Source organism: Orbilia oligospora (genome assembly GCF_000225545.1).
Source record: "Orbilia oligospora ATCC 24927 unplaced genomic scaffold scaffold00004, whole genome shotgun sequence".
Classification (NCBI taxonomy): domain Eukaryota; kingdom Fungi; phylum Ascomycota; class Orbiliomycetes; order Orbiliales; family Orbiliaceae; genus Orbilia; species Orbilia oligospora.
The window spans coordinates 310901-337249 of NW_011645561.1; the positions used below are offsets into that span (position 1 = coordinate 310901).

Here is a 26349-nt window from a genome sequence, read left to right on the forward strand (position 1 = left end):
TATGTATTACTATTGCATAGTTGTTTGGGGCTCTATATAAAATTCTGAGATATATTATATTAACATTATTACACTTGAAATCTTCCGATATCGGGAAAGTGTTATGCTGACTTTTGCTTTTGATCCTCTTCGGTAGCTATACCGAAGAAATTATCTCTCTCATGCTGATTCTAGAAAAACACTCGACCGAGTACTCATAGATTCTCCACTGAGAGACCCCTCATAATACCTTCCCGTAATAGCACTTGTGATTCGAGCCTGGCAGTACCGACGGAAAGATGATGAAGCTGGAGATGGAAGTGTCAGTGATAATACCGTAGGACGCAGCGCAAGACAAAGTCGGAGTATTTATTAGAGGTGAAACTCACAGTCGGCGAATGAAATGTCAACTATTCCTTCTTTGATATTTGTCGGGGCGGCATGTGCTCCTGTTACTGAGTTTAGTTCATACATTACTGACAGTCGTAGTTTGTTATTCAGCTTGAGTATCTGGCTAGGAAAACTTTTGACTATAGTTTTTCATTAGTCATTTGACCGTAATAGATCAAAGTAACAAGAGATGGCTTACTCCAAAAGTAAAGAAACCCGTTCCCGGACTCCCCGTAAACCCATAACAAGAATAGCCTTCTAAACGGATCCTGATAAAACTTGAACCTTCCATTCTTTCTGACAAATATCGGATCAGGATCTCGTCGCATGATGGATTTTGACTGTCCGGATGGTCGAAGTGTTAATTCCATAAAGTTACACAGAGCTCTTTCTTCGGGGATTTTAGTCCAATGAGGACAGAAAATATCGATAATTGGGAATCCTGATGGAAGTTGCCAGTGTATACGTTAGAACTGGTTGGTTGAAGCATTGATTTGATAACTTACGCTGAATGGTATCTACTCCGTAATCCGATAGTCCCGAACTAAGATTCTGCCAATCTTTTCCTACGTCGCCGTCAAATAGTCTACTACCATAAGGGTGACTAAGCATGTCTTTTACTCTATATCCTTGAATTCGTGGTGAGATAGTTTCGTAGGCAAGTGAGCTGAGGGTGTTTACTATTTATCCCGCGGGATACTTTGTTAGTCGTAAGATACTTTGGGCATAATCAAAACTCATGAGGGAAAGTGTACCGAAGGACATCTTAACTCTTTGCTCATAACCACAAGTTTGCACTTCTAATACACGTCGTTCAGAGAAAAGTTCGGATTCAAAGACGTGTAGCTCGTTTGTTTGATTGCCAGCGGTGTTGGATCTAAAATATATTAGCTAATCATATTCGAATTAAATTTCCATCTGGGCGCAAATATCTCCGCATAGGTATGTACTGACGAAGAATAAATATGGTTCTCCAAACAGAGTTCATCCGGGTCCTTCTGGAACAACCATCTGTAGAAGTCTTGAAGATCTGATTAATATGTTAGTATCCTTATCCCCTGGATTTGGTAAATAGTATTGAGGAAATTTTACCGGCAATGCAATTGGTAAGATTTAAAGTGAGCCAATGCTTAACAACCACCTTGTCACTCGATGAATCCGTATCACTGTACGGGCAAGTCCACGAACTCCCTTCATATCGATGTTCCCCAACAACCCCATCCTGCATAAAATACGACCCATTTGGTTGATAAGTGCAAACCATTCTCGACTGTGCATGTTCCACTGGAATGTTTGTTCGTTCTGGAAGTCTCCTAGGTCCCGTTTGTCGTTGTGTCTGGTGGGTATGCCTCGTGGCGTGATGCAAACGGTTTTGGCTGTCGAGGTGATAATGATGTATTCTGGGGTACCGAAGTTGGTTGAAGGGTGAGAACATGTATTCATCTTGTGGAACTGCGCGCTCGAGCCAAGAGATCTCGATAGCGGCGCCGTTCGAGGTATTTCGTGGAGCAGCATCTCGGACTTCGATTTTGTGGAGGGGAATGTGGTCAACTACTTTTCGGCATTTATATATCAGCATGTGTAAAAGGTAAAAATTGAGACGGTCAAGCGTTTTGAGTTTGACGTACTGGTAAAACCAACTTGCCCACGGTATCGAGGCTCGACAACTATTGACCTCTTGCGACTGCTTCCCTCCGCGCCAGGTAGTAGGTGCTCTTTTATAGTTAATTCTCCAGCCCTACATGTTAGAGGTTGGGCTCGGAAAGGAGTTCTGTATGTTGCGCTTTCGATAGACCTAAATATATAATCATACCCATCATCGACGTAAGTAATTAGTTTGGAATATTGAATACGCATACACGTTGTTTCGATACTAACCAGGATTTAGACTTTTCCTTCTTCAAGAACGCGCCGGAGATGACTTTTTCGCAGGTTCCGCTGAAGCCTACTCGGTCTATACGGCCGCATTAGGTTGTCAAAGGCTATATTATTAAATAGGCAGGTTGTGGATAGTAGGTTTTAATCCCAACTAGATAGTACTTACCTTGTTCTACGCAAATTGCGAAACTGACATACATTTCCCGCACTCTAATAGACCATACTTCCACATCATAGGGATCTTTTGGGACATTTTAATTTCATAGTCAGCGAAGCTCTTCATTATCTATATCATTTTCGGCGGTTAATGAACTTCTCTCTTACTGCCAACTTGATCGGTCTCTATCTTTGTCCAGTCCAACAGAGGTGCCGATTTTATTATATCGCCTTGAGAGTTTTGTAGTCTCAGTTGCGGAACGTTTCTTTTCCTATCCGTGTAACCGACTTCTAACAAGGAATATATTGTTATATCGTGATTTGATATGGGACCACTCGGGCGGGTATTGAATTCAACTGCTACTAGTCTGCAATTATTGTTAGTTTTCTGATGTAACCATAAATTGGACCGATATTCGGGTGCACAAACGTTTGAAATTGAGCTACTACATTATCTGCACCGAAACCGTCTGTTTCCTCATGACGATGTACTTTATCGCTTAAAATAAGAACATCTAAGTCCGCTGTATCGGGATGAGCACCGTTGCTTGGGCCTGCCATTTTGACGGGACTCTTCCCTTTGGAAAGCTTTTTGTTAATATCCTTTATAAATGTTACTAGATCGATATCGTTTTGCGAGCATGCAAATCTAATGTCCTAAGCGCAAAATGGGATGAAGATGTAAGTTTGGGGCTTTCAGGCGGTATTGAATCTCCATAATGAATTTAAACCGATAGAATAAACATACTTTATCAAGCTTCTCCATTTCACCACATAGTGTAGCATCTAGCAGATGCCATATTCCGCTGCCGCCGACTAAGCCACAAAAGATGAAAATGGCTTTTATGAGGGGTAGATGTTTATTCGAGCCCCGCGGATGGTCAGCGAGCCATTGATCAAGAGTTTGATCTGAATTGAGACGTTTCCGAGGCGGTCTTTGCTTCGTCTTTGCATTCGCCATCCTCTCCAAAACTCCCTTTATTAGTAGACGGAGAGTTAGCATCCATACATGTCGCCGGGGTTAATTGGTAATCAGTCAAAATTAATTACCCTTGAGAGCCACCATCTCGCGAGTCTCATCCACTCCCGTACCGTCCACCCTAGGTAATGTGAATTTATGACACTATAGTTTGGTTTGAAGTTCCCTCCCGTATTATAGAAAAGATTTATTTTCATCATTTCCCTTCCCACATCCTCTAGTTCGCGAGCAATACCTTGAAACGGAAACGAATAAAATTTTCGAGGCGCGGAACCACTAGTTCCAGGGAATATAGCTAACCATTGCAAAACATTGCTTATGATGCTACGGAGGGCTTCACGCGCATCCAAATTCTCCTCGGTATCAGAGAGCTCGAGAGCCATGGGCTTGGATAGAATGGCTTTGTCATTTGGTTGGACGCTGCGCAGGGGAAATCGGTATTCCTCTTCTTCCTTCGCAGTACCTTGGACTTTGATGATCTTTAGAATAATCTCATCGTTTGAATTGCTTTGAGTAACTCCATTGCTGGTTTGTTCAGGCGTTGGTGCTGCATTTTCGAACTTCCGAACACCAACTGGCACCCTGTGTCTCGGAGGTCTTTTGTTTGGTTCTAAGCCCTTTGACGCCCCAGGAGTACTCCTTTCGCCGGGCGCATCAGCTGGAAGAGGTTGAACTACGCCGCTATTTAGCCACTCGAGAAGTTGATTATCCTTTGGAGAGACCGGGGTATGAAAGCGATCGATGAATGCGCAAAGGAGTTTCTCAACTCGGTCAACAGCCCCGGTATTCTCACTATCATATATTACGAAGTTTTTTGTGTCAGCAGGTCGTCCGATGAAAAAAAATCGAAGGAAACAAATAACCAAGAATCCTCACTTTTGGAATGCATTAATGACAATCTGCAAACAGGCGATATGGATATAAACACACAGTCTCGCTCGATATTCCAATATCAGCGCTTTCTGTGCATCCGTAAGCGGATCAGATATATCCATCCCATCCAATTCAGTTAATATCCATTCAACCTGTTGCAACAAATTCGCAATTTCCCATTCTACTTCAGGGTCTTCTTCATAATTTGCATATTTCGGCCAAGTGTTTTCAATGTAATTGAACAAACACTGTCCATTCATCAACTCGGATGTGAGCTCATCAATCTCTTTGGTTCCAGGCGAGCCGGGGATGAGATAGAATTTGGCATATGCTTTCAATGCAAGATTTCCGAGGCTCAATTGCTGGATTGCTTCTGGTTGGTAGTTTGACGGCGAGAAGAGTTCAGGAATAGGCTCCATTGCGAGCGTTGTTGTAATTGTGGTAATTCCCGATTAGGCCTTGTGTGCTCGTTGGGGTTGCACAATATTAATCCATGCGAAACCATGCAGTCCTAGAATCCTTGGTTTGTGTCGATATTCGCTACCCTCAAGTTTCCCCTGTGCCTGGTGTCTTGAGGCAAGCGCTAGCCAATATAAATATCCTAATATATACTGTAGCTTAAGCTTTCGCGCTCAAGCCTAGATGTCAAAGGGAGGAAGGCATCTACAGAAATTCGAAACTGGGCAAATGCAACTGCATTTGAACGCGGGGTAGGTGACTCTTTTTAATGACATCAATGCGAGACATTCCGCATCAAAACCACCCGTGTTATCGGATTTTAAACTTACGAGCCTCGCTCATGAAGCTATTCGTAATTGGCTAAGCTCTCGATCGCATGCAAAGACGGCTTGGAGGTTAATTTCACAACATGTGCATGCAGGCGTCCGTGTCAAACAATCACAACTTCACAAAATCTCAATTCCAAATTCCTTTGGCAGCCACAGTAGCGGGTCGCCGTCTAGCAGGACGAGGCATTGATTTATGCAGTGTATAGCACCAAGATTCCAAGAGATGTACGGCTGAACGCAGTCGCTTGACGCCGATGCACCTTTTTGGTTTGGCATGTTCTGATCCCGCCGCCGGTTGGCGGTCATGGGATCCTTCTTAGGTAATGCCCAGCCACTGCAACAACATCGAAAAGTTAGAGCCTCAACTTGAGGATACTAACTAGCTAAGAGATTCTTATCTTCTCGCACTACAAGGCTATTGAGATATTGAGGCGGACCTGCATGAAACGAATCGAAGTCCAGAAAATGGACAAGGACTAGATATGACGGCTGAGACTTACTTTTTTTTCTTCTTCATTCCTCATTCTCTGCATGCGTTGGCGTTTGATAGCGGGTTTTAGTCCCGGTTCAGGTGCTGCGCAACCAACCCTTCATGACGGGAAATAAATAAAATGTAAGCACAAGACTCCTCTTAACCAGCTTCCCATTTCAGTTGGGAATCACTGGAGAGCATTGGCACCGCACGGAATTCTAGATTCTCAATTGATCAATTCTCAATCGATCTACGGCTTATTTTCCGTAATAGCTAGTATGAGTGCTCTAAACCCTCAACTTGCGATATCTCGCCTTCAGACCGCATCCCCAGGAGCGGGGAGTCTCAGGGTTCAATCCCAGGCTTCCATACCTGTAGTCCTAGGGGCTATCCCTGGTCCCCAACCTGCAGCTGAAGATTCGGGTGAGGATGCCAGTATTACGGAAACAGATAAACAGAAACGGCTACAAACTAGAATCGATTGGATGATACTGCCTCCGGTATGTTTTCTCGGCCTTTTTTTATCAACCTTCTGAAAGTTCAATTTAAACTAACTTCATTTAATTTTATAGTTGACTATCTGCTATTTTTTATTGTTCACCAACCGTATGAATGTGCAGCTCATATGTAAGCTCTGAAGCCCAGAAGCTAGTGTCTATTAATATCGTAAAAAGCTAATCCATCGCCTCAAACTTATAGACTCTAGCAACCAACGGTATCCCCTCGATAACAATAGATATGCAATTATCCAATTTCTTTTCACCATTACATATGCGTATGCACCATATCCACATCTCACATATTGAAAAGATATATAGCTGATCGCATGCCATCTTTGTTTGCAGCCTTCCAGAGCCCCTCTGGAACGTCCTGTTAAGGCGACTAGGCCCAAGAGTCTGGCTAGCCCCGGCTCTTCTGTTGTCCGGGTTTCTGGCTGTTTTCTGCGCTGTTGTAAAGGATTGGCAGGGGTTGGCCGCGATTCGATTGTAAGTTCATCCAGCCCCTTGATTTATTTATTTACCGAAGTGTCTATGATGATTAATATACTTCGATAGTCTAATAGGACTTCCGTTAGGGGTATGTATAACTTGATACGAAATAAGAGTATCCTGCCATATTGTGTCACAGTGCTTGAGTATTTACGTTGAGATAAAACGGCTAACATATTAATGTACCTTAGGCCCTATTTCCCGGATGCATGGTAAGTACTTTTTATATCATACTAGTTGTTGCCTTAGTTTCTAACATTGACCCGTAATCGACAAATTAGTACTACATAACCTGTTGGTACCCTCGTCGAAAGCTTGGCCGGCCGGTTGCGATCTTTTATGCGGGCGGGGCAATGGGATCGTCTCTTGCAAATCTCCTGAACTCTGCACTTGTGAAGATCAACGTTAGTGGCAGAGTTGGGAGTGATTGGGTTTGTGTAAGTCTATTATGCACTTTCTACTCCTTCAACATCTCAAGTTTCATGCTGATGGATATAATCTCACATGATAGATTATCTGGGGACTTGTAACAGTCATTTCGGCGATGGTCGTGTTCTTCTTCATCCCAGACTTCCCGGACGAAGATGACAAAATCCTAAGATCAGAGGCAGAGCATACAATGTTCAAGAAGTGGTATGTTGCAACTGATAGTACCAGGAATATCAGTGAGCATTACAGGCCGCATGCATGGAAGCAGGTGTTTACGGATATGAAAACTTTATTGTTCATCTTCGTGAGAATGTGCGTATACCTCTACACCTATCGATCCCCCTTTGCTTTAAAAGTACCAAGAAACTATTTCAGAATACCACAGGCATCTATGCATTCTAACTTTCATATCATTTTTTTGTAGGAGTACCGTAGTCGCGCGAGATGGCTTGACGCAGCGACAGCGAGAAAATGCATCGGCACTAGCTGCAAAGTTATTCACTCATCCCAGTGATACTACTAAAACACTTCTATACGTCCCTCCGTACGTTAATACTACCCTTTCATTGATATTGAATATCCTACTAACTATATTATATCCAGTGCATTTCTTGCTGTGATAACTACAATCTACATCGGTATTCTTTCCGATAAGACCAACCAGCGAGGATACTATATAATGGTCACATCCTGGTTTTCTATCACCGCTTTTATAATTTTTGTATCCTCTGAAAGTGTGACACTACAATACGTCGCGGGATTCTTGGGATCGATAGGAACATGGGCGGGTGGAGCAATATCATGGGTTTGGATGGCCAATAATGTAGAAGGGTTATTCAAACGTGCTATTATGATCGGTGTCAATGTTGGTACGGGTAATTTGATTGGAGGGTTCACAATCCCGGCAACAGTCACGATGCCAAAGAAAGAGGGTAATTATAAAATGATTGGGTGAGTCATTACTGGTTCTTTATTTTATTCTTGTTCTTTCTAATATGTCATATGATGTTTCTAGGAGTGCCTACTTCTTGGGATTGTCTTTTCTCCATTTTGCTGCCATCGTGTTTACGAGGTGGTACCTCAGCAATCAGAATAGGGAGAAGCAACATCAACTACAGCAGGGCATTCGCGATCAGAAAGACCCTAATAGCGTGACGGAAGAAGAAGATAGAGGGGATAAAAGGTATTTCTTCCTTATACTTAAAGCCTGAGATTTAATTAATTACTAGAATGGACACTGACATGCGTATGATAGCCCTGATTTTGAATATATTCTGTGAGGCCTTCAACCATATATATCATTAATTGCACTTAGTTCCGACGGGGCGAAAGCGGCATATATAAAGTTATGGGCTATATTAATTTAACATTCTGTTGGTTTTATACTCGATTAGAGGCTACTTGGTTGGATCAATTAATGTATTGGATGATATGATACCTCATATACAAATGAAATCGTGATCCCTAAAAACCATGTAGATATCCTCACACAGGTGTAATTAGTATACTTCTAGATATATTTCTTTACACCAACTTTGTTGATGCTAGTAATATATGCATGGTTACAGGCTCTAGCTTAAGATAGCTTCGTCGAAAAGAGGAGAAAAGGAGTATGTAGCCACCCGTAAAAGACTCCCACGGTTCCACGCCACGGTGAACGACGTATCACCCTTCTATCATCCCCTCCGAAGAGAAAGAATAATAGGTGCAAAGCCTTCAGTCTCTTATCCGCAAGTGGCAGAAATGCGATTACGAAAACCAGCAAATCATTCATCTATATAAGCTCATCTTCGGCACAACCATTTCCACTGAAGAAAACATTATTCAAAGTAAAATTATGAATAATAGAAGAGGTTGTAATTTGACATCCGAGCTAAGAGTTTGAATCAATCTTTGGAGTCACAATTATGAGTGTTAGGGAGTAGAAGACAGAAAAAAAAATAATAGAATGCATATGTGCGCCGTAATTATTAAGTACTAATTTAGAAAGCTGTCCCGTCTGCCTCGTAATATTTTTGGATGAAAGAACCGCTGTTGAGTAGAAGAAAAGAAGGCGTAATAGTAGGTATGGATTCTTATTCCACGCTATTACTGCCGCGATAGCCTTCTAGTATGTAATTCCGCTTGTTCAATTATTCTAATCGTATCCGCCTAATGATGCGTAATTAGTTAAGTGATGCGGTCAGGCTGCAACCTAGTGTTCATCAGCAATGCCGATGTTTGGTCGAATATATTACAACTCTTGATGAGTAAGAGTTTTTGTTACAGCCTCGACTACCGATTCTGTAACGTCTTGCAAGATATCTGTCTGGTCCTTTAGTTTGAAGAAAGTCCATGTCTCCCAGGCTTCAGGAGAGAAGTCAAACTCTGCACCGATAATAAAAGCTGCGAGGAACTGCATTCGAAAACGAGCGGTTAGTGAGATTAGGGCAAAAGTTGTTTAGGGATATGGTATGATGAGTACTTACGATAAAGTTGACGAACATAAAGCTCAAGAAGGTGATAAGGAAGAGAACAGTGGCAACACCCTTCGGGATCAGTGGCTCCTCAATGTAAACCGTCTTCCCAGTCTTCAATTCCTTCTCACGCTTCTCTTCTTTTTGTTTCTTTGTGATGGTAGGATAGATGCCTTCGATGAATTGCTCAATCTGCAAAGATTTTAAATTAATTTTAAAACCCTGTTACCTTCCATAAAAGGAATAACCTATTATTCATACCTTGGCACACTTGACTGCCACCTCCAAAAAGTTAGGATCCTTGGGTGTGTTCTTTTTCCTAATGATCTTGATATACTTTTTGAAGGTATCGCAAGTCGTTCTTAGATTCCCGATATCCATCATCAACTCGCATGCTTCGCCCTTCGGAATCTTAAGATTACGCTTGAACATATCAGGGTTCCTGAAAACAAGCGCTAGCGTAGCAATCGCCATAACCTGGGGGATGGCGCAAAAGTTGTACACAGACTGGTCTCTCAAACCTGCAAGGTAGTACAAGCAGTCGTCCGCGTGGTCGAGGGCGTTGAGTACCAGTTCCGATTGGCATGCTAGAGCCTTCTCCTCATTTTCTGGGAGCCCTAGGTCCGTGTACTTGTCGACATATTTACCCCAGATTTCTTTGGGGTAAAAGCTTCGGCTATCCTCAAGATCCTCGTAGAAATCGCGGATGATATTGACTTTCTGGAGAAAGAGGCCCATCGAGATGTACAAACGACGTCGCGTTAGTAAACCGGGGTTGGCGAAACCAGCCGGGACAAACAGACGTGTCAAGCCTTCCCCAACGAGGCCGGCGACATAGAAACAATACCGGTCGTAATCTTTTATTAGCGGAAGTCCGTCAAGATTTTTGGCCGGGCCCCTGCAAGTTTCTGCCATCCCCTCCCCCATCTGCTTAGCGATGTCACGAATGACTTCCTTATAAACATCTTTGAGTTTAGCAAATTCCGTTATGACGACATCAAATTCGACAAGAAGCTGCCGGTCTTTTTCCGTGGGCGCATTTCCATCGAATGTCCAGCCAGGTTGGTCAAGAATTTTATGGAAGTTCTGGAGGAGGGGGATTTTGATGTCATTATGAATGGTCATGTCGTCTTCGACCGTGTCTAAGCCACCTATAAAGAGCACTACCTGTCAGGAGAGTACAAAAATACGGTCTAGTTTGAGGAAATGATGCCATACGTAATACTAAATAAAAAAGAGCCACCGGCACTCTCATTTCGGGCTGTAGTTCCAGGATAACAGCGGCGAAGCTCCGGCTAGTCATCTCCAAGAATTCGTAACATCGTTTTAGCTCCGTTGATTCTTTTTCCGGATTCTATTGTCAAGTTGATTAAGCATCACTATACGCTCGCAAGATCCGAAATACGGAAACATAATAAGGGTGAAGGGAAGAAAAGCTTACTCTGAAGTGCAGTGGGTCCCGAAGATACTTCCAATGGAGCATCGCCCGTAGCTGGTACGGGTGGGTCGTGTAATGCCATATTGTAGCGGCCTGAGGCATGGTGAAAGTCGGTAGCAACAAGCTTGCAAAGATGGGCTTCCGATTAAGCGGTAGACAGAATTATCGAAAAGATGAACCAACCATCGATGTTGAGAAAGGTTGAAGTTGGTGATCTGGCGTATCACTTTCAGCTAAACGTGTAAGGGGAAGAAGGATGCAGCTAGCTCAGTTATCCTCCAAGGGGTTTGTTCATGAGCTTAGAATTAATCTACCAGCGGGCTTGCCCAGGTTGTCATTAGCCCCGGCCACCGGCAAGCCTGATGACTTGGAAAGCGGTCAATTGGACGACTGGAAGGCTAGCGACACTTACCTTGATATTTCCGGTAGTTACAATCTCCTTGTAATCGAGCGAGGTGGCTAAAAGTCGAGGGCAATCGCAAATCCGAAATTTTAGTTTAGCCGCAGAACGACGACTTAGGCAAATTGAGCTGTTGGCTGTCGTGTGTGGTTGGCTGTTCGGCTGCCGAAACTACGTTAACCCCGAAGGTCCGATCCTTAAATCCGACAGCCCCACCCATCGATGCATCCACGACTTCCTTCAGGCCTTCATGCGTATACATCGTATAAGTTTCAAAACATCTTTAAGCATAGAAGGCGAAACAATATGTAGGTCTACAGTTTATAAATTTCGTAAGTAGTTCAGAAAGTCACAAGTATGCACTCTTGAATCCATCAGCTTACGAGGCTAGATTTAACATGGGGTTGAATCCATTTGCGGCTATAATATTGGTTGGTTTAAAGGTTTTGTCTGATTGGAAACGACAACAAAAATGATATGAAAAGAAGGAGAAGAAGAGAAGAAGCAATCTGTAACGTAAAAGAAGCCAATAGGAGCAAATAATAGCAACGAAGCAGCCCTACTTCATCGAATCTTCTTCTTATTCTAATTTTTTTTAAAATTTTAATTTTTTGTCAGAAACAAGTAGTGTTAGTCTTCTGCTCCTTAGTGAGAGGCAAGCTAGAGTCTCAACCTATTCACTATTCAACCTCTCGTCCAGAGGTAAAGTGCTCCTTTATTCCCTTCGATACATCACATATCGTCCACATTAAAGCACTACCCTGTCCCGCGGAACAAAAAAAGGAACCTGAAAATCATTTCTATCCTTTGTGTGTTTTTTTTGTCGACTGCGATGAGTAGTTAGTAAAGTGGGTCCAGATCGCATTGTACATCCACTTCATCGAGAGTCGTTCCTAGAGAGGAGTCTAATTTGTTAAGGGAATTCTCATCAAATCCAAGTACCTTGAGATCCTCCGGCTATTATCGTGCATACTGGTTGCCCATTGATCGGACCAAAAAAAAGGTATGTGTAACAGGATTTCGCTGGGTAATTCCAGGCTCCCTCGCACAATAGAGTCTCTGAGGCCCTTGGTAATAATAATTTCGTGTTTTGCTGCTTTCATTGATGTAAAGCCTGTAAATCCGTTGTTTGGAATCAAGGAACCCAAAGCTTCCCTTTACCCCTTGCGACACCTCTGTTGGCACCCCTCCCAAGGACGTACTCATGCTCCGCATCTGTAGTTGATTGGCCCCTACCAAGAATTTGCTGTGGAGCACGACGAGAATTCTGATGTCCATTGTGGGTATGGGATTGAGTAGGAGAAGTGCTGTAGGTATTGCCGTTTGGTGGCTTCTCTTGCAGAATGGAGGCAGGAGTGTTCCTGCCAAAACCGCCGTGATATCCTCCACGCCCACCCCGAGCGGAATTCGTTCCATTGTTACCGTTTACTGCTCCTCCTCCTGCTCGCGCATTCTGGTTATTTCGGTTTCGTCGCCGTGATTGCTGGTTATCGTGAGGCGTCCCGTCCCGGGAAGGGTTCTGTCGACCACCGGGAGTCCCGTCACCGCGCCCACCTTGAAAATAAGGTTGAGTAAAAGTATTCTTTGGACTTTTGCGCAAGTCCCTATTTCTAAAATCGTTCGCATCAAGGACTGGTTGGCTCGACTTTGGCGAATGTACGTGTTCCCAATCGCGCTTCTTAGATTTGTATAAACGCTTCTCTTCGGCAATCTTTCCAGCGAGTTCCTTAGTGTTCAAGGATGGAATGCCGAAAGACTTGGCCCAGTGTGAAGTTTCAGGATTGTTAGTCACTAGAAAGAAGACGCCTTCAGATTTCTTCGAAAATTCGGTCTTTTCAGAGTGAAGGATCTCTAGAGCACAGTTGATGATTGGTTGGATCTTTTTTGGTACCTCTGGGGCGTGAAGTGACGAAGTGGGGCTAGGCGGATCCTGGAGCGGAATAGTAGTAGATCGCGGAAGGGATATGTGAGGTTTCGGAACACCAGGTCCGGAATGGAAGGTATTTGCGGACTTGAGGATACGGGGTGGCATAGACGGAGTAGCAGAGACGCCAATTGGTGGGCTCCCTGGCGGAGATGGAGAAATCGAAAGCCCATTCAGACCCTCGTCCGCCTGGGCGAGCATTTGAGATTCCGTCATTGCGAGCGGCGAAGCGAACGAAAACTCCTCTCCACTGCTAGTCGTAGTTGTCAACGGACTGTACCACTCGAGACACTCTTCCCACTTTCCATAGATCTCTGTCGGCGCTTGTACTTTTACACCCTTATCAGCGGTTCCTTTGCCAATAGTACGATCGAACCAGCGAACGGTTTCTCGGGCATTGACGTTTTCGTTTTCGCTGCCTCTTTTCAAGGCATCCAGGGCATCGAGGACGCATAGAGGAACGGTGACCTTAGCGGATTCCTCAGCAACATAGGCTTTAATATCGGTAATAGATGTCGTGAGGGCGGAACAATCTGGGACAAGATGGAGAGTGGTTGGCTTGGGAGGAGGAATGGGATTGTTGCGCCGGTCAAATTCAACCTGGTCTTCCAATTCGGACACTGTATGTTTGAGACGGGCAACGGCTAGTTTTTGAAGCTACATCATGATCATGTCAGAGATGATAAATTCGAACAAGCGAACTGGACGGAAGGACAGCGGCCGTCTTACCAAGTCCGGCTGTTTTCCAGGGCTGGTGGTTGGGACCACCTGTTGCCGCTGGGGAGTCGGAGGTGGGGTATTCACAGTGGCGAGAGCAGCCATTTTGCGGGAATCTGCGCTCTACCTAGCGCCTTAGCTACTACGGAAGTTTCGAAGATGTGAGTTATGGGGCGATAGAGGATATCGTGGGGATAATGGTTGTTGATGAGTAAAAGGTGGGCTGAGCTCAGCCAGATTGGGTGCGAGACAAATATATGAGGGACAGCCGACGATGAGCCGCCAAAGTTGTGGCTAGATAGATAATTGCCTCTTTAGGAAACTCTGTTGCTATATTCGGTTAATTAGCGAGTTCTACTGCGCGAATTTGAGGCCTGATCACTAGCCACTTCTGGAAATACAACATACAACAACACATCGATCTCAATCTCAGTCTCAATTTGATCGCCCAGTCTCGTAACCAGACTTCTTTAATTGCCCGGGATATATTACATACATTCATGATTAGTGTCGGGGCCCACCTAATATATGAAATTATTATATCCAGCTCGCGATCGCAATAGATGAAAGATGCAACTCGATTTGATTCAGCTTGTTTGTAATTAGCACTGGCCCGGGCTATGTACATATGAAATAAATATCATATCACACTTCAGAGGCATCACTCTCATCGTCTTCATCATCCCCCTCATCGATATGAGCGTCACTATCCTGTGTTGGTGGGCGTGTCCTGGCAATTTTCAATATGCACTGTATGCCACCACTATCGTCTGTAGAAGATTCGCAATAGACTATTTGAATTCTGCGCTGATCTCGACCTGTGTTGCCGTCATACCCCCTGAGTGAGTGGGAAAGCCCTAGTATCTCTGGCAAGCCCATCAACACCTCGAAAGCCAACCTGTGAAGATACCCTGACCTATTTTGCCAAAACCTGTGTGACTCAGTGTTTTTTCCGCCGGAAAATATATCATATCTACGGCCATTTGTAACTCCAATTTTAAGGTCCAAATTTTCGTCACTTGTCTCCTGTGTGGGTACAAGGGCGCTCCAGAGCACCTTAATGATAGATTGGGTTTCGGGAGTAAGTCCTAAAAATGTTACTAAGGAAGGTAATAGATTTTTTCCAAGGGAAAACTTTTGCAAGCCTGCCCCCCACGCCCGCAGATACACTTCGCTGAACTCTTCAACGGGTTGATTCTGTAGACTAGTGGCTATTGGAAAAGCCTGCCCAATAAGGTGTCCATAGCCGGCTGAACCAGTAATAAGCCTAGAACTGCCCTTCTTGCTGCCCTTTTGATAAATCAGGAAGAGATAATCGATATCTTTAATTCGACTTTTCACGTTTAATTGGATATGGGGTTCCTGGACTGTTCTATCGAGCCCTAGACCCAGTGCCGAACTGAATTCGCGAAGACCTGAGTCAAATAATTGAATTGAACGTTTTGGGCAGTGAGCAATTGGATCTAGCTCCAAAACATCCCATAAGTTTCCTTCAAAGCCCGAGTCTGCGTTTTTAGGAGCCTGTATATATAGTGTCTCTAGGACGCTCGTGGTTCTTCCTAGTATAGCTGGCTCTATTAGTTTTCTGATATCTACTCCTTTACTTTCCCATGTAGCTTGCGCATTCTCAAGAGCTCCGGAATGCGTCAGCTCTCGTAGTGATACAAACAATTCAGGTCGGGGCTCCTCAAAATCCGGAGTGCTTGACCATTTTACGACGATATGCTTTACAGCAGTCCTACAGAACATATGCTTCGTTCCAAAGTACCTTGTGGCGAGCCTCGATATCCCTATGAGATCCGGAGAACCAAGAATTGCGAAAAGATCTTGCATATATCTTAAATCACTTTTGGTATTCGAATGCTTTCCCAGTCGTCTATAAGCTGAAAGTGGGGAACCAATGAGACCTAGGATACCCGGCTCGGAAAAGATGAGAACTTCTGATTTTTTCATAGATCTCCTCTTATATATCTCTTCAATGATGAGTCGTGTGGGATAGCTTATATCTTGAATGAAAAAGTATCGAGGACCATGAGAACAGGCATTTTGTAAATCCAACCAGCTGACGGTAGAGCCGAATTCCTTGTCACGTGGGCTTCTGTAGTCATAATCACTAGTCGTGTACAGGGAATGCCACGCGGCATAAACGGCATTTTCAAGCTCCATAACATGGCCATCTATAGTTTTAGGCTGTAAAGTGATTATAACAAAGCCTAAATCTAAGTTTATAACCAAACCATAGCTTGCCATATCATCCCTATTTGGATTTCCGCCAACTGCGGGGCTGCTTCGAACTGTTACCTGATCATAAGAGCTCTGTCTGTTCCTTTCCGCTAGATAGCGAAGCTGGGCCTGTGTCTTTTTGCCGAAAAAGTCATGGAGGTACCGGTACCGGGCTTCCTTGGGGTTGTCACGTCGCATAGTAGCATCAAGCTCCTGAGCGTTATATAGGTAGGCGCATTGGTTTTTCACAGATTCCGGCAATGAGACATCTTTCCGATGTTCAAATATATACCGGGACACTAGTAACGCCAGTGATTCCGAACTATAAGTCCATGAAAAAGGTTGCATTCCTAGAAATCGTGCCTCTATTTCAGCAACTGAGTTCGCATAGACCCCTAGCTGAATTGTTTGAATAGAAAGCTCTTGGGTTGACTCTGGTGAATCTGATATAAAGAGCCATTTTGGGATATCACTTTTCCAACTCTGTGTGCTCGGGTCGACCGGGTCATCTTCATTACCACTTAGCTCAACGGGTAGGCCCTTCTGGAGGTCCGCTTTGAGCAGCCTTCTGAAGCCAACTAAAATAAAAGGCTTTCCCTTTCGCTTTTTGAACCCAGGGGCTGTATAAATCCCCACTTCCAACCTTGATATCTTTGAAATCGCGAGATTGTCGCCGTACTTCCGGATAAGGTTATCCAGTACTCTTCCCTCGCGTGTTTCGAAAAAAATTTGGAGAACCTCAATGAAGTCTCGTTGTAGATCCTCAAAAACGGCTACCCTATGGTCCCATTCATTTGCTGTTATACTGGCCGGCCTCTGCTTGTCCTTGATTTCTTTAATTTTATTCCGGCTTTGCGGGTGTATGGATGCAAATGTAATCTCAAGCAGGGAAGCCTGGCCGGCCGTGCCCGACCAGGCAGAGTAGAGAACATGATGCATTTCTTTATCTACCTCCCTCTCAACGTAATCTTGGAGCACTGGGGCGGCGGCGGCGCCCGTAAGAAACCCTTCGAAGACAATGTGTTTTTCCCGTCCTGACATCGCAAAGCGATAGCCAACATCCTCGTATTGCACTGCAGATCGAAAAAATGTTGATCCCGGGTCGTTACTCTTTTCATCACGCAATCCATACGATGTTCTTTGGATATCCGGTTGAGCGGGATGTTTGATCAGGCTAGAAGATCCCCCTATTTGAAGGGCTAACCCAAGAGGCTGAAGTTCGACACGATATTTTGTTGGTTCGACTTCAGCATATTGACTTCCTCCAGAAGGTTCAAGTTTAAGTAATAAGTTGGCTGTCCCATCGTCTTCCACGTTAAACCCTATTGCTGATATCCGGTGCCAATAAAATTCGTTTGGAAAAGTTGAAAGCATTTTAATTATGGGAGAGATCTCATTGGTTCCTGAAAGGATATTGAATAAAGCGAAAATGAAGTAGGAGACACTGGTTGGAGAATTCTTTGCAAGGCTGAGATCTATATCCTCCCTTGTGATAAATATAACTGACTGATCCTGAGAGAGATCTCTCCCTCTCCACTCTCGTCCAACGGCCTGAAGAATAGCCAAGGTCTCTTCCTCCGTAATACCCCCTATCGTAATATACTTTAAAGGATGCGGAATGTCACTGTGGAGGCCGTCGGTTAGATCGTGCGATCCTCTAGCCCAACATTGATAGATCCAGTCATGATATTGAGCACCGGCTGGTAATTCCCCAGGCCAAGGGAAAAACATATGGCCGTATTCTCTAGATATATATGTCCGGAGAACCGTAGAATCATAGTCTGCTGTACCATCATCTTTGAGGATGGATCTAAACACAGCAGTATAGGTCCCAACGTCCTCAGCCAGAAATTCTTGCCCCAGGTCCTTAAATACCTTGACAACACTCTGCGGGAGGCCACGAATGTTTCTCCTTATGACCACAGATTTATCAAGTTTGTGCCAGTCTAAGTCGGGGTCTTTGTGAACAGGGTTTTTTAAACCTTCTTCTTCCTTACTCAGAAGGTCAGCACCGATCTTGTACGACTTCCTGACGAGTTCTTTCTCCTGAGGGTTTAAGTTCAGTAAAATGTCTAGATCGATACCGTCGTCATCTATCATTATGACATCGGAGTCCCCTCCCGCCCTCTTGAATCTTAGAGATCGGGTAACATTTTTTAAGGAGAGCCCTGGCTTGGGCAAAGCCTTGTCCTGAGCGGCCTGATAGCCAAACGCTGTCTCACTATTCTGGTCTTTGATACTTTGTGTAGACCTCGAATTACTGAGCTCCCTTTTTTGGTTTTCCTGGTCCTGATGAATGTTCCAGATACGGCAGCTGGAAAATCCACAAAGAAATACCGAAAGATGGAAAAGAATAGAGGGCTTCATAACGGAATGTTTTTGAGATACGATAATATAATTGTATTTAATTATGGAAATACCAGCCGAACCGAGATAAACTAGATATTCAAACCGGGTTCCATAATAACAGGGCTAGATTTGAGATTCTGCGTATTTTGGTGCCGACGCGGTAGGCATAAAGACTTAAAGATAATATAATATAGATTGAGCACTATGCGCACGATAAGACTGGATTTTTTAGACCGAATGTCAAATTATTATAAGCTATCCCGGGAACGGGACTGGTATGTATGCCATATGGCCATCACAATCTGTATATGTATATGGAGGATACCCCAGGCGTTTAGATATGGCAAATACCAACTCGCTGCCTGAAATTGAACGGGGGATATCCTTGTAGCATACTGTGCTATATATTTCGAGGCATTTTAAATTTTGTACACCGACGAGAAGATGTATCAATTGATTAATAGCACAGCACCGGTTTGGAGGCAAGACGGATGCGAGCTCAGCACAGCACCAACTTTATCACACTAACCAAGCATTATCTCAAACCGGTATAGCACATGAAATCTGAGCTATGCATGTGCATGTGGCGCGCGAGTTCAATGTGTCAATGAGGTTTCAAGACTACCATTAATGAAAGTCCAATTGTGACTCTGGGCGCAGCCAGCTATCACACCAGGCTTGAAGCGCAACAAAAGAAAGAACGGGATGTCTGTTAGAGAATTCAAGTGATGTAAATAAATCTCAAACGCTGAACCGTGTATATTCTGTTGTAAATAAGGGGACGGTTTTCCTAAAAGTTCTAACTTACAAAGAATTGGGCTTTAGGATGCAGCTACTTGCAAAGCTTATAAAGTGATTTTATGCTATCTCCTTATTCTTAATTATTCCCTCCCCGCGGTAGCTAATCTACTGGCTGGTTTACCAATTATCTTAATTAGCTTATAGTATAATTAGCAGTCAAGCTATGAGCTTGCGCCTGCCTTAGAGAGTAGTATAAATTAATACTATTCATTGTCATAACTATATACGCAGGCTATAGCATCGGCCATGTCCTATAGCCTAATTTACGGGCCAACCTGTAGACCGTCCCATAATTCAAACCAACAACTAGGCCACCAAACCCAGGAGAGATAGCACTATATATCGTGTTAAATCTCAGACAGAAATTGCTCTCTCGTTTACACATACCAAATTAACATTTCTATCTTCGCTTGATGATAATTATAACTTTTGAAGGACAAAACAACTTTAGATAAAGTTATTAAAATTTACAAGAGTAAATTAACTGTGATCATGCATGTGCACAACAAAAGTTTTTCGGCACAAATTCTACAGATCTACGCCACATATAATAAGTTGAGCTAGCATATCTACTGCTACTCCACACCTATCTTGTGGCCTTAAAGGTTGCATGCATACATGTTGTAGTTTCAAAATTTCCAAACCCCTGCCCCCATCTGTGCGTGGTCTCAAAAGCTATTTCCAACCTATGAATCGCTAGTAATAGTCCCAAAAGAGTTAAATATTAATACGAGTAGCTACGTAGGCCTGCGGTGGTACTTGAACCCGACTGCGATATCTTTAAACTATAATACTAAGCAGGGATGTTATCATTACAGCTACTCATACTGCTATTATGTTTTTTGATTCTGGGTCTGCCTACCTAATTAAGTGGTTGCTGATACACCACCTACCGAACTACCTACCAGCTACGGATGTGCTTGCCAATAAACTGCCTACCCAGAGCTGCAGCTACTGATACACCAACCGATGAATTGCCTGCTGACTACTGAATCACCTACGCAGCTGCCAACATACCCGCCAATAAACTGCCTCTTGAGTTGCCGGCGTAGCAGCCAATAAACTACTAGCGCTATAGCCACCTACTAAGCCACCTACCCAACCACCGCATGCCAACTATAACTAGTGAACTGCCTACCCAGCTAGCCGCCTAAGTGCTTACACGGTAAACCGCTTGTTACCTGGTAAGCTGTATATAACTACCTACATATCTACCAAGTCAACCGCTTAATTGATAACTAGTGAACTGGCTGGTAAACTGCCCATCTAGATAATGAACCGTCTGCCTAGCTACCTCTGTATGAGCACACAGGCAGCTGGGTAAACAATATAGTAGCTAACAGACGGTTCACTGGCCGGTAGGCATGCCGGTAGCTGGGTAGATGATACTACTGTTTACAATAAGTAGCATTTTCTAGTTAGATGTATAGAAATTCTTAGCGATATAATATACCTTTATACTATATATATATATTGGGACCCTACAGAGTGTCCAAGCTCTTGTCGCAGCATAAGGTTCCGGGCTACAAAAATGTTAAAGTGACCTCAATTTTATCCCGTAAACAAGAACTAATGCTATTGTGCAGCATCAATAACGTTTTCGTTGGTTACTTTTCTATATTATTTTTAATAGTCCTTCACTAGCTTGCAATTAATTGAAACAATTTCTAATATTTCTTGTTCCCCCCCCCTTTTTTTTTTCCCTTCTTTTCTTTTTCTATTCCTTGCCACTCCAGGCCGACTATCTCTCGTACAGATTTTGGAGGAAGACCACTCTAGAATAGAGCGCCAACATAAATAGACATATAAATATATAAACGCTGTAAATATATATATATATATTGGGCTGCTAACTATTCGTTCGAATACCAATCTGGCTTGCTATCCGCGCGCTGTTGAATATCAAAAAGCATTTTCAAACCGGTCCCATCTGCTTCGGACTCCACGTAGATAGAGACTATCCTACTACTCTTCATTGCGTTGAAGTGACGCTGTATAAATTGGGAAACCAGCAAGCCTTCCGGAGTTGCCATAAGGATGTCAAATGTATGCCCCCACGCTTGCAGAGGAAGCACCCACTTTCTATCACCAGATACATATTTAGGGTACGCATCCCCAGTGGTGACCCTTATCTTTGGTCTTCTTGAGACCGTAGAAGCGGTGTCTTCAGGATTTGACTGCCATTTTGGAGAAGAAAGATCTTTCCAAAGCATAAATACAATAGCTTCAGCTATGCTACTCAATTTCCGGAAGGTTATCAATAGTGGGGGGATTGAAGAAGCTTCTAACCATATTTTCGACAGTATCGGTTCAATACTAGGGAGCTCTGAATCTGCTGGTATCGCCTCTTGAACTATTATATGGCCCCTGATAGGACCTTCCTTACCCAAGGTGCTCCCCGTGTCTTTGCTCTCCCGTATGAGTATTAAAAATGAATTCTTCAGTGCTTGAGCAGTGTGAAGAACATTGTATTCTGCATATACCGCCCTATTCACTCGCCCGTACATGTCATGAACAGTCCTGAGACTATGCTTAATTGATAAACTCATTGCTGGGAGCTCTGCTGCTTCGAGAAGATTCCGAGCCCAACCAGGGGCTGAAACCTCTTCTCTATTACTTTGGGAAATCACCCACCCCGTATGGTCCAACGACTCAAAGGCAGCGTTTAATTTCTCATCGGTCAAAGCAGCCAACATTCCGCGGTACTCATTCACCAAAAATTGCCTGCCACCACCCGGTAGAAGTTCTCTTAGTTCTATCGGAGCCAGGGATTCATCTGTATCATATACTGGCGTACCGATACTGCCGGGGAACGGTTTGTCGATTGTAACCACCATCTCGGGTCTCATTGGATCGTTTTCGCCCTTGCCTGTAGATACCCATCTTACCACTATCGCAGTAATAAAGCGTAACTTAGTTCCTCTGTATTTCCTAATCATCTGTCCAATACCAAATAGCTCTGGTGACCCCAACAAAAGTAGCCAGCTAATCCTATCTTCTGGTGGATAGCGGTGGTAGGCCGCGTAGTCAGAAGCTTGTTGGCGGTGTTGATGCGGCCCAACTCCTCCTAGAAACCTCGGATCCAATGTGCACCATAGTATCAAAGGATCTCCTTTTGCCAATTTCTTCGTTTGATAGATATACTCGATTATCCCTTGAGTATACGGTGTGATAGAGAAGAAAGACACATGACGAATTCCATCTGCCGTTCGCGGAAACCCGGACGACTCTAGATCTGTTTTCTGGGAGCTATATCCTACCTCTTCAAAGCTTGAGGCATCATTCCACAGCGCAATCAATGCATCCCCAAAATCAAGCTGGCTCACCCATTCCGAAAGTGAAAGCACCGCTAAATGTTCCATTATTTTACTTCGAAACACTCGAAGTTTATCCGTGTTTCGCGTAGACGTCTTCCGTTCAACTTCAAATAACTGATATGTTCTAAATGGGCGTTTTGCCATTTTTGTGTCTTTTTGAAACCAGCGTTCGGTTGTCGGTAGGAAAAACCCCAGGGCACGTGGCTGTTTAAATCCTTTTGAAATTGTTTTGGGTCTGGTGTTTGTGGCCTTTAAGTCCCGGTCCTGCTTATCTTGAGCTTGAAGGGCCATTAGATACTCCAGTATTTCCACCACCCGATTAGCTCCGATATCAATATTATCCGACTTTAGCGTAAACTTATAGCCTTGATCTGGCACGTTATCATTTGCGGGTAGCCCTAACTGTAATAGTGGGTAGATCCTGACAAAGTCATCCCAAGCTTGATTCTGACAACCGCGTTGAAAGGCGCCCCACAGCTGTTCCTCGAAGGATTTAGGCTTGTTGTTACCAGCCCTGATGCTGGGAATATTCGGCGCTGCCTCTTCATCTACCTCGGCCATTCCGATATCACCTGAATTGGCTAACCACCCTAAAGATGTTGATTGACCCCTTGTGGCGACTGCCTCAGAGTATTTCTCTACCGGTCTAAACCCCACAAGAATGAATGGATTTCCCGCTCGCAAGATGGCAGTCTGCTTTGTGAAAACTCCGATCTCAATTCTAGATATCCCCGATACGCCAAGATTTTCGCCGTATCGCTGAATTAATTCCTCTAAGACTTTCCCTTCACGAAGTTGTTTTAAAGACTGATAAACGGAATTAAAATCGTCATCGATTTTAGAAAATACGGATATTTCGTCATCATCTTTGGGTTTCCGCTGATTACGGATGTTCATTATTTTATCCTTGTCTGTACGCCGGATGTGGCCAAAAGTTAGGTCCATCAGTATCGTTTGGCCAGCTTCTTTATTCCATGTCGAGTATAGAACATCCACAAAGTCTTGAATCTGATTCCGGCCTCTAGGTTGAAGGATAATAGCACCAACGGGCGGTTTTTCAGCTGATATCATATCGAAGACAATATGTTTCTCGAGTCGAGATATTGCGAACGAATACTCTATCCCGAAAAATGCTACCTTTAATTTGGTGAACGTGGGATTTTCGTTCAGACCGTAAGAGGTTCGACTGATATCAGCATGATATGGGTGTTTCGACAAGTCTGCAAAGGACGCAAGTCCCCCACTTGTAATCTTTATTTTCACACCTCCGCCCCCGGGTGCAATCTCAAGAGGTTCCACTTTTCGATCCAGTTTTATCACGATATTGAAATGTGGCTCGCTCTCTGGCGAAGAACTGTCCACATTCTGAGAAGTTGTAGACTCCGAGAGGTCTCCCGGTTCCGCACCTTCCCAAACTTCAAACCCTATTGCGGATACTTGGTATCGTTGAAAGGCATTGGGAAAAGTCGAAAGCATTTCAACGATTATCGATACCATTGGAATTCCGTGAAAGGTAGTAAGTATTTTGGACCTAAAACCTGCATTTCCGTCGGGGTAGGCAGCGGAAAGTCTTGGATCTAGATCGTCCTTATACACAATAAATCCGGCATCTATTTCCCTTGGGTAACCAAAGCCTCCCCACTCCTTTGACAGCCTTTTTAGAGTATAGAAGCTGTCATTGTCGTGGTAATCCCTAAAAGTGATAAATTTAAGGGGTACCTGCGAATCGCCTTCATCTGGGTCGGATCCCTTAACCCAGCACTGATAAATCCAATCTCGAAGTACTCCGTCATCGGGAAACCTCTCGTTCAAGGTGTTGAAATAGAGGTGCTGGTTCTTTTTAGATATGTATGTTAGTAGCTGTTTACCTCCAGCTACTGGTTGACCCCCAGTATTTACTTCAACTCGCTTGGTTAATCCGTAAGTCCGACGGTTTTCAAAGTTGAATCGATCCGTTTTAAGTTCCGGTATCATGCGATGTGTAATATCAGCGACGCTAGCCGGCACTCCCCTTATATGTTTTTGAGAAGGAAATGCGTTTTCCAATGTCCTTGGGTCAAATTCTGGATCCTGAGCCGGTATGGCCGCGCTCTTTTTCGCGAACTGCGTTTCCACCATTTTTCCCCTGTTAAATCTTTCTATGATAAGCTGCTTCACCGGTGGCACCAATTCACCCGAGTCGGCATCGTCGCCATAGCTTAGATCCTCCATAACCTCATCGAAATCGTCACCCGCATCCTCCACATCAATATCCTCATCGTTTCGCTTCCATTTTGCACGCCTAGACCAACTACCAAGATTAATTGGTGTCAAAGGCTCACTATAAGAGCCTAGCTCTCCCTCTCGACCCTCCAAAATATCCCAAGCGCCAGGAGACTCATTGGGGATCTTCGTACCAACCAAGTGGCCTTCAGACGGTAAAAGGGCGAAGGAGAGGGCGATAAAATAGGTTATAACCGATTTAAAAGGCGCCATTTGGTAAACTGGGTAGACAACGTCTACCCTGAAGAATTTAGGTAGTTTTGTGTACCGGAGTTACAACCAGATAGCATCTATTGGCGCCGGCGGCAAGCTATTATAAGCGTATCATAAATAGTTATTAGAGGGTTGATGTTGGGGTGGACGGTCTAATTAGTCCTCGCTTGAGCGCGCTGTGATATCTTACCTATTTAGGATTGTAGCTATTCGATTCGCCCGTAGCACAAGTACCGCTAATATGTCCAAAGTTTTAAATTATCCTCGTGAGATGACTTTTATTTTGTAAGCTATAATGACGAAGCAAGTCAGAACTATTTTATGAAAATACAAAAATTATTTAGGGAATGTAGGATAATGATTCTGTAGTTCGAATCTCTAAATATACGTAGGCCCCCTTTCAATTTGGTATTTTTCCCAAGTGGGAGCTATTAATTATATACTTATAATTTAGCTTACTCTGTGATATATTTGCAGCATCCAAAATTTTAAATTCATTTCATTGAGCTTGACCCGCCCACAACCTTATCCGTTTAGAAAAGCGATAAAAATTTATAAAGTGGCGATTTCTGAAACTGCTATCCCTACACAAGTTCTTTACACAGCCCCGCAGTGCCACCAATCTAACAACAGGTCGTTCTACCCTGATCAGGGACGCGATTGGATTGATCTATACAAAATACCAACATTAGTGCTATACTCTAACCTACAGGAAACCTTCTCCTTCAAAATCTGACATTATCGTTAATTTCAAGTTGTCCGATAATACCAATGTAAGATGACGTTCACATAGCATCACATCTCAGTTGGTGAGATAAAACTTTTGAGTTGGCCATAATTATATAATATCCATGCCCGCAGTACAGTCAAATATTTGGCCATCCAGGTATAAAGGCGCAATGCCAGATTTCTCAATTGAACTAATAACTCTTATGCTACTATTCCGCTGTATCCGATATCTAGACGACCTGACCCTTCCTGATTTATTAAATACTTTTCCAATACCCCCTTCGTTTTGGAAGTTTAGAATGGTAGAAGCCTCCGGTTCAAATAAGGCCACTACGGGGAACCATGAGCACGTAAGTTCATATAAAAGAGAACTTTTAAGTGCAATTTTGCTCTACACAATCGTCAAATAGAAAAACCGGGATACAGGCGCTTTACTACTTTGTACATGTTATATTGTGGAGGCTTTGAGTTTTTAGTAGCACAGGCATATTCCGAGAGAACTATAAGCAGAACCGGCTAATTAATACTTAGTTACTCGTATATGCTTGTAATGCAAGGAGCGCATTTTTGATATATTAATGATTATA

At 43.6% G+C, this 26349-nt stretch overlaps 7 protein-coding genes across 7 annotated transcripts; 1 reads left to right on the forward strand and 6 right to left on the reverse strand.

Moving 5' to 3' along the window:
- Positions 1-159: 159 nt before the first annotated feature.
- AOL_s00004g95 (uncharacterized protein) lies at positions 160-2530 on the reverse strand (the record flags this gene model as incomplete). The annotated part of the gene is made up of 10 exons (XM_011118745.1): positions 160-287; positions 369-509; positions 569-811; positions 876-1049; positions 1125-1246; positions 1324-1399; positions 1462-1920; positions 1998-2164; positions 2248-2323; positions 2446-2530. 10 exons carry the CDS (start codon positions 2528-2530, stop codon positions 160-162), a joined length of 1671 nt encoding a protein of 556 aa, XP_011117047.1.
- A 236-nt stretch (positions 2531-2766) lies between these two features.
- On the reverse strand, positions 2767-4674 carry AOL_s00004g96 (uncharacterized protein; the record flags this gene model as incomplete). The annotated part of the gene is made up of 4 exons (XM_011118746.1): positions 2767-3006; positions 3152-3379; positions 3454-4174; positions 4313-4674. The coding sequence occupies 4 exons, from the start codon at positions 4672-4674 to the stop codon at positions 2767-2769; spliced, it is 1551 nt and encodes a 516-aa protein (XP_011117048.1).
- Positions 4675-5793: 1119 nt separating this feature from the next.
- AOL_s00004g97 (uncharacterized protein) lies at positions 5794-8213 on the forward strand (the record flags this gene model as incomplete). Its single annotated transcript, XM_011118747.1, has 12 exons — positions 5794-6015; positions 6088-6142; positions 6215-6290; positions 6361-6501; positions 6571-6592; positions 6696-6716; positions 6786-6941; positions 7016-7245; positions 7358-7477; positions 7537-7884; positions 7949-8116; positions 8189-8213. 12 exons carry the CDS (start codon positions 5794-5796, stop codon positions 8211-8213), a joined length of 1584 nt encoding a protein of 527 aa, XP_011117049.1.
- Positions 8214-9166: 953 nt separating this feature from the next.
- AOL_s00004g98 (uncharacterized protein) lies at positions 9167-10929 on the reverse strand (the record flags this gene model as incomplete). The annotated part of the gene is made up of 5 exons (XM_011118748.1): positions 9167-9328; positions 9402-9581; positions 9651-10540; positions 10608-10743; positions 10831-10929. The coding sequence occupies 5 exons, from the start codon at positions 10927-10929 to the stop codon at positions 9167-9169; spliced, it is 1467 nt and encodes a 488-aa protein (XP_011117050.1).
- A 1433-nt stretch (positions 10930-12362) lies between these two features.
- On the reverse strand, positions 12363-13973 carry AOL_s00004g99 (uncharacterized protein; the record flags this gene model as incomplete). Its single annotated transcript, XM_011118749.1, has 2 exons — positions 12363-13808; positions 13881-13973. The coding sequence occupies 2 exons, from the start codon at positions 13971-13973 to the stop codon at positions 12363-12365; spliced, it is 1539 nt and encodes a 512-aa protein (XP_011117051.1).
- Positions 13974-14513: 540 nt separating this feature from the next.
- On the reverse strand, positions 14514-18458 carry AOL_s00004g100 (uncharacterized protein; the record flags this gene model as incomplete). The annotated part of the gene is made up of 1 exon (XM_011118750.1): positions 14514-18458. One exon carries the CDS (start codon positions 18456-18458, stop codon positions 14514-14516), a length of 3945 nt encoding a protein of 1314 aa, XP_011117052.1.
- A 2636-nt stretch (positions 18459-21094) lies between these two features.
- Positions 21095-25033, reverse strand: AOL_s00004g101 (uncharacterized protein; the record flags this gene model as incomplete). Its single annotated transcript, XM_011118751.1, has 1 exon — positions 21095-25033. The coding sequence occupies one exon, from the start codon at positions 25031-25033 to the stop codon at positions 21095-21097; it is 3939 nt and encodes a 1312-aa protein (XP_011117053.1).
- Between the last annotated feature and the right edge of the window lie 1316 nt (positions 25034-26349).